Source organism: Psammomys obesus, unplaced genomic scaffold, assembly GCF_907164565.1.
Source record: "Psammomys obesus unplaced genomic scaffold, mPsaObe1.curated_primary_1811, whole genome shotgun sequence".
NCBI lineage: Eukaryota > Metazoa > Chordata > Mammalia > Rodentia > Muridae > Psammomys > Psammomys obesus.
The window spans coordinates 6,273,856-6,281,847 of record NW_026595981.1 but is presented as its reverse complement, the minus strand read 5'-3'; the positions used below and the strand labels follow the sequence as shown (position 1 = coordinate 6,281,847).

Below are 7,992 nucleotides of genomic sequence, written 5' to 3'. Positions count from 1 at the left end.
GTGTGTGTGTGTGTGTGTGTGTGTGTGTGTGTGTGTGTGTGTGTGTGAACACCTCACGTATCTCAGGCTAGGCTTTAACTTGCTATATAGCAAGGCTGACCTTTAACTCCTGATCTTCCTGCCTCCCATTCCCAAGTGCGGAGATTACAGATCTCTATTATGGTTTATGTGTTGTAGCCACCAACTGCCAATAGCACTTTAGCTAGAAGTAGGAGCTCGTGAGCCCCTCCCTCATCCTTGATCTTGTCTGGTCTGAGTTAGTAAGTGCAATGGCCCTGTCCTGACCAGAAGGTAGCATTTCAGTACATCCTCTTCATCCTTCTGCGCCTGCCTGCTTCCCACCTTCTTCCACAGTGCGCCCTGAGCCTTGTAGGGAGGCAGTGATCGAGATGTCCCATTTAGGGCCGAGCATCCAGAGTCACTTATTTTCCTCCATTGACCAGTGATAAATATCTGTATTAGCCACTGCCCACTGCAAAAAGAGACCTCTCTGACTGAAGTTGAAAGCAACACTAATCTGTGGGTGCAAACATGAATAATTTAGGAAGCAGTTTGACAGTGTGACCATTTAGAAAAAACAACAATAGTAGGTCCCCTCTCGGGCCTGTTGCTTCCCCAGTCACAGGCTTTTCACCAAGGTTACAATGGTAGGCATTAATCCTCCTGGGGAGAATGCCTCAGATTTAATCCAGAAGCGGTTGCTTGCCTCCATCATAGTCTCATCATTTTGGATCAGTGGGCACATGTTGCCTGGCGGGTTAATACTGTAGTGTGCAGGGTCTTGCACTGGGTGAGACCATTGCTGTCTTTCTCTGCCAGTGGCCTACAAAGCACCTTCTAGCACCATAAAAACTGACCGTCGGGGAGGATGTTTCCCAGTCAGGCCCAAGTTCACGTCTCCATGTTCTACCGCCAATGTATGTGGTGCTTTACGCAGTAGGGTCGCCAACCCTGAGAAACAGTGGTAGCCTGTGTTACTGGGGGGGGCCTGGCTGGAACCTCCCTGACTGATAACTCACAGGGAGGCATCCTCTACCTGGCACTAGAATATTCACTTAATAATATGTGTCTTCTACACTCATAGGGTACATTCATTCAAACTCCTTTTCTACTGTAATTCTTAAATTATCTTGCAAAGTAGTGCATTTTCAAAACTCTTTTTATACATCCTTCGATTTGGTTAGTCCAGTTCACTCTCCCATCCCCCTCTTAAACCCTTAGCTTCCCAAGTGTCCTTTTTTTTTTTTTTATGTCCCATATATTCTCGTACTCTCTCTGCCCAGTAAATCCTCCCCCCACCACAGTCTTTTCTGGCATCCTAACCTCTATAGGTATGTATGTTAAGTGTATAAATCTAAGACTTTGAAGCTAGGATCCAGATATGAAAAAGAACATGGACATTTGACTTGCTGAGTCTGGGCTCTCTCGGTGTAATATTTTCCAGTTCCATCCACCTTCCTACAGATTTCATAATTTCAATTTTCTTTATACTTGAATAAAATTGTGTGTGTGCATGTGTATGCCACATCTTCTTTATCCATGAATTGCTGGGCATGTAGGTGGAGGCCACTTCCTAGCTGTTGCTAACAGGGCACCAGTGAACATGGATATGCAAGGATCTCTGTAGACAGAAGCGGGTCCTTTGGGTAGATACCCGGAAGCGATGCGGCTAGTTCATGTGTAGCTCTATTTTGGAAAACGTCTGCTCTGTAGACAGAAGCGGGTCCTTTGGGTGGATACCCGGAAGCGATGCGGCTAGTTCATGTGTAGCTCTATTTTGGAAAACGTCTGCTCTGATTTCCACAGCGGCTGCATCAGTGCACACCCCATGTTCCGTATTTGTGATGACCACGAATGACTGCTCTGGCCTGGGCAGTCTTCTTTTTTATGTTTTGATGTCTAGAAGGAGAACTTATTAATCTGTATAAAATTAAATTTACTTATCCAGCAAATATTTACTGAACACCTGGTATTTTTCAGGCACTAACCAGGCTTCCAGGGATACAGAGACAACTGGGAAGAATGGGAATAACAGTCCCAGCCTCTTCACAAGGGTCATAGTTGATGGATACATGAAAATATGTTCTCACCTCTCTCTCTCTCTCTCTCTTTCTCTTTCTCCCTCTCTCTGAATGAATCTTGCCATTTATTTTCATCTAGTCAGGCAAACTTTTTACATAAAGGGCCTGTGGTATTTTAGGCTATGCAGGCTACATATGGTCTCTCACATATTCTTGGTTTGGTTAACATGTGAAAATGTAAAAACTCTTTCTAGCTCACAAACAGTATAAAAACAGACCTTGAGCCAGATTTGAAACAAGCTGTAGTTTATGAACCTCTGGTCTTGAATGTTTTGTTCTGTGGCATGGCTGTTCTGTGATATGTGTGTTAAAGGATTCCAGTGTTACTATGGGGTTTATTTTTGTCTTTCTGGAATCTCATGTGTTAATTGCGTTATTTTCTTTTCTCTGCTTTTTATTGTTGTTTATTTGTTTGTTTATTTTGAGACAGGGTCTCAGGTAACCCAAGCTGGCCTCAAATTCCATTACGTAACCAAAGATGACCTTGACCATCTGATCCTCCTGCCTTTGCCTCCTGAGTGCTGAACTGTGGGTATGTGCCATCATGCCTGGCTCTTACTAATTGTGCTAAAATCATTCCTTTCTTCACAGTAACTTTTTGTGGGTGAGACTTTTTTTGTGCCCAGTTTTGTCCTTTTCCTGTTATTGGTGCACCTGGTCATTATGGCTGCAGCTGTTGTTACCTACCAGAAGCTACAGATTATAGCTTATATGACCAGAGTAAGGAGCTATGTGGCTCTCACCACAGCTGAACAGGTCAGATGCCTGAAACCCAAGTGTGCTCCTGTGCTGAGGGTGTCTCTACTCAGGTGTGAGCCTTGTCTTGAACCACTGTCGGAAGTAAGGCAGAGAGAGGCTGGCCAGGCACATGGGTAGTAAAGAGAGCAGCAATCAGATCAAATTCTTCCCACCACCAGTGTAACCTGGAGCTCCAGAACACATTGGGGCAGTTGTTCAGCAAAACACTTAATTGTGTAGGGCCTGCTTGTCACCATTGTCCTTAGCTTTGACCACTGTCAGTCTTCTAACCTCTTCGCAAAGACTTTTCTGTCTCATATGGGTGCTGGTAGGCCATAGAAGTTTAAAAGGGGTCTTAGACTGTAGTGCTGAGCATTTGTGTTTTCTTAGTGTTTTGTAATTTACCATGGCTGACCCCACCAGCTATGACCTCACTACAGCCGTCACCTCCTGCCCTTGCTCTCAGCCCTTGCCACACAGGTCTCCAGGTCTTCTGGGCCTTGCCTTCAAACCTATTCCTGAGAGCTCATCTCCTTGCATCGGGCACCCTGGTCCACACTGGACTGCCTCTCCTCAGCACCTGCTCACATTTGCCAGAAAGTCTTCACAGCCAGTGTATTGGCATCCCCTGTACCATAGTGTAAAGGGTTTCTCTTATTTTTCATTGGTTCAGTGGAAAATTTATATTTTAGTTGAAATTTATTCTAGTGTTCCATGGGAACATATTTTAGGAATCATTGGCCTTGACTATTCATCTGATTAAAGACAGTTCATGTTCTTTTAGCCTCTTTGATTGGTACCACCATGGCAGAACAAGAGAACAAAAGTACCATGTGAGGCAAAGTTGCTACTGGGAACATAATTCTCAAGCAGAAATATTCTTTATATTTGCAGATGCCAAAAACAAATAAAAACCACTTGGAGTCATCCTTAAACCTCCTCTTTCCCAACAGTCTAATCCATCCATAAATACCATTAGCCATTTGGCCAGAATGCATCTAGAATGGCATTTATCTTTGTCTCCATCACAACCTCCCTGGCCTGAGTCACGTCTCTCTGGTGTGTGTTTTAAAGAAGTAGCCTCTTCTTTAGGGTCTTCCTGACCCTAGCCTCCAGCAATGACAACGGTCCTGTTAAAGCAAGAGTCAGCTCATCTAGTCTCTGTGCAGAACCCTCCAGGGGTGTCTGCCTCATGCAGAGCAGAGACCAGAGTCCTGATAATGCCTTCATGACTCTCTGGATTATTTGGCCCTGTCTCTCCCTCTGACCTCTTCTTTTCCTTTTCTTATCCTTTGCTGCTTCAGCTTCTCAGGACTCCAAGTTTCCCCCATAACTCACTGAGCAGTCTCCATAGTGCAAGAACCCTTGCACTAGTGTGGCCCCTTCTAGGTGTGCTTCTGCTCAGCTTTCTATATCTGTCTTCTTCCTGCATGCCTCTATTCATCCATCCTTACCAGATGACCCTCCCTAACCACCATGTAAACACTGTCATACCCATGTTTTCCTTCCAAGGCCCTCTCTGCCCTCCTTCCTTGTTTCCCTCCATAGCAGGTATTCATCTCCACCACAAATCCACATATATTTTCTATTGTCTGTTATTCCTTAAAGCACCTGGAAGAAAGTTCCTTGGACTGTTTTGCTCAAAGCAGTGCTTCCCTACATAAAACAGAACCTGGACTTGCATGGTGCCTAGGACATAGTTGGACAAATGATGAATCCGTGTTTCTGTGACCTAATAGTAAACACAGGTTGAGTGTCCCGTATTGAAGATACTTGGGACCAGAAGTGTGATTTCAGACTGTTCAGACCTTGGATTAATTACAAAGGTCCCGTTGGTTGAGCCGTACTCAGGAAGGTTTGGACTTGGAACTTCAGGGCTTTTAGGATGTCTGGTTGTTTTGTGCCCAACTAGTATTGTAAAAGGGGAAGCCGAGGAGTTCTAGTCACTTCAGAGTTCACAGAGAACAAGGAAGTTGTTACAAAATTTTTGTCTACAGGAAACTATATTTTAGCAACTTCTGTATACATTTTGTAAACATTTTACCTTTCTTAGTATAAGATACCATTACCTCATGCTACTTGTGACAACTTGAAATACTTCGGGGACTGAATGAGTATCTAAGGCCTATACATCTTGCTTATTTGCTTGTAGATGGAGAGCATCTCAACTCATCAAGACCATACCAGCATCAGACCTTCCCCAGGTCAGGGCAAAGGTTGCAGCCATGGAGATGTTGAAAGGTCAAAGGGCAGATCTTGGGCTCCAGAGGGCCTGGGAAGGCAACTATCTTGCTTCGGTAAGTCCAGAAGAACAGTGTGAATTTATGCAGCTCTGCAAAGAAAGAATGTTTCCCTAAATTTTTACAGAAACAAGAGTAGATGCTTGAGGCCTGGGTTCCAGCCCTAGCACTGTAAAACAAAATCAATACCTTTCAGAGAAACTAGGTAATTTCTCTGAGAGCTGCTAAATTAAAAGATTTTGTTGCTTTTAAATGTACACTACTTGATGAATCATCTGAAAAAGATTGTATCCACATATATTAGCATACTCTATAATGTGGCCCTTGACTACTTTAACCACTTCAGCAGCCTTGATCGGGTCTGTCTACATAACTCTGGCTGTCCTGGAACTCACTATGTAGACCAGACTGGCTTCTGACTCAGAGATCCACCTGCCTATGCCTCCTGAGTGCTGGGATTAAAGATGTGTACTACAACACCAGGTTCAGCAGCCATTTTTAATTACAAATTTTTTTATTATTCTCAAAGCTCCATTTCATCTTCTCTCTTGATGCCCAACTTAGTTTTTACAGGACCTTTGATAAGTTACCACCCTTTACTAGTCTAACATTGGGGTGAGGGGATAAAAGTATGCATGTGACACTCGATAGGTATAGTAACCAATACACCCAGTTGCTTTAGACCTGCAGTCTAAGAACTCTTCTGCTGTCTCCTTGTTCTTTCAGAAGCCAGATACACCCCAGACCTCAGGCACTTTTGTCCCGGTTGCTAATGAACTAAAACGCAAGGACAAATACATGAACATTCTCTTTTCTTGTCATGTCCGAAAGGTAAGTAGCTCTTGAAACAGACTATCCCAGAAGGAGAAGACCGAGAGGAAACAATGATGTGTGGGCCTCAGTGAAAAAGCATGTAGCTAGGGGCAGCACCAGTGAGCATTGCCCAAAGTGCTAAGGATAAACTTCAAAAGCCCGACATGACAACTTCAGAGTTAAGCTAACAAAGCCCACAAAGGAAAAAGGGTAGTCTTGGATAACTTTTTTTTTTTTCATTTATTTTTTGAGACAGGGTCTTACATAGCCAAGGCTGGCCTCCAAATCACTATGTAGCCCAGGGTAGGCTTGAAGCCTTTCCTACTCTCCCTGCCTTTGCCTCCCCAGGGCTGTTTTCAGATGGGTGCCACCATGCCCATCTTTCTGGGTTAAACAGCTTGGCGCTTCCTTCAGGTCAGGGATTTGTATTTTGCTACGTGTATGTCCTTCACAGCAACTACCGGTCTGTTCTTCATCGAGTGGCCATTTACTACCTTCTACACAGGTGTCACTGCTGCTTTAAAAACAAAATTTGAAAAAGATAAAAATAAAAAATAGATTTACAGGAGCTGGAGAGATGGCTTAGCAATTCAAGAACTTGCTGTTCTTCCAGAGAACCTGAGTTGGTTTTCAGTACCTGTCAGGCAGCTCACTGCCATCTGTAATTCCTGCCCCAGGGGCATCTGATGCCTCTGGCTTCCATGGACACCTATACTCACAGACATATAGCATACGCAGACATGCATACATACACATAACTTTAAAATATTTAAAAAATACAGAGAAAAAAATAGAGTAATTATAAGAGAAGCTTATAAAGTAATCCCAATGCAATTCCATATATTAATGATGTCAAAAACAAGACAAAAACATACACACACAAAGAAATGTAGTTTTCCAGCTGTAAGTTTGCCAGATTCTAAAAATTGATAATAAGGAATATTTACAGGGATTTAGGGGAACACTGTTGCTGTTAATTTAATGGTAGCCCTATAATTATTATGGCAGCATATCCAGCCTGCTATCACAATCAATAAAAGACACAGATACCTGATAGATTTTAGAATAGCCTTATCTTACCTGCTGCAAAGTAGATATTAACCTTCCAAACTACCTTTACCTTCCAGCTCCATCCCAGGCTTCCTTCCATCTATAATTCCATAAGTACCTGCTTATTCTTCATCTGGGCTGCTTCCTTCATCCATGCCAGATCCAGCTATGTGTTTCTTTTCCACCATGGCAGCATGCCTCTTCCTTCTTCTTCCTGTACTTGTCTCCTTCCCAAGATCCTCCTGTCCTCAAAGCCCACTCAACATTGGCCACACCTACCCCATTCTGCCCTGCCCAGGTTGAGGCCTTTTAATCAACCAGTCATGGATAATTAGGGAACGTTCCTTCTCATCACATGGTACAACATTAATAACAATGCCCCTGACAGGGCAGTAACCAGATCTCAAGGCACTACGTTTGAATGTATAGCACCAGACCAACCCCCAACAGAACAATGCTGCCTGGAGTATAAGATAGTTCTGTCAAAATCGTAAATGTCTGTACTTGCTTACTCCAAACTTCCACAACTCAGATTTACCTTACAGATACGTTTGTATAGATGTACGTATGAACTTGTAGTGGTAGCTAATAAAAGTTGGTTCAGTAAATTGTGAGTGTACACAATAATACTATAGTAGAGCTGTTTTAAGTGAAAGGAGAAAGGATACAAGTGGGAAGAGAAGGGACAAGAAAAATCGAATGATGGTTTTTAAGATAGAGAGTATCAGCAAGGAAAAGACAAAGATCCCTGAAATACTGGTTGTCTAGTGGTGTTATGCTCTTCACTTTTCCCATTTCCTCTGTGGTCTGAGGGGTGGAATATAGCCGAGCAGTGCTTGGGCAGTCCTCTGCTACTGCTTCAGCCCAGCTCACCTCACATTTTCTTGTATTTCAGGGCCTTCCTGAGTGAGCAGAGGAGCCATGATAGAGCCCGGTGGAGTTCCTAATTGAAGAGGTGGGAAGGACAGAGACAGCCCTCCAAAAGGGAAAGACAAAGAGGAGAGGGAAGGAGGGGAGAGGGAGAAGAGAAGAGAAGAGAAGAGAAGAGAAGAGAAGAGAAGAGAAGAGAA

The 7,992-nt window shown here is 43.5% G+C and overlaps 1 protein-coding gene across 1 annotated transcript in view; it reads left to right on the top strand.

Annotated features, from left to right (window-relative positions):
• The window catches only part of Myo1d (myosin ID), a 294,625-nt gene that overhangs the window by 172,804 nt on the left and 113,829 nt on the right, over window positions 1–7,992 (top strand). The window contains exons 18-19 of the mRNA XM_055620037.1: window positions 4,972–5,116; window positions 5,786–5,890. Of these exons, the coding sequence (XP_055476012.1) occupies window positions 4,972–5,116; window positions 5,786–5,890 (250 nt within the window). The remainder of the gene's footprint in view (window positions 1–4,971; window positions 5,117–5,785; window positions 5,891–7,992) is intronic.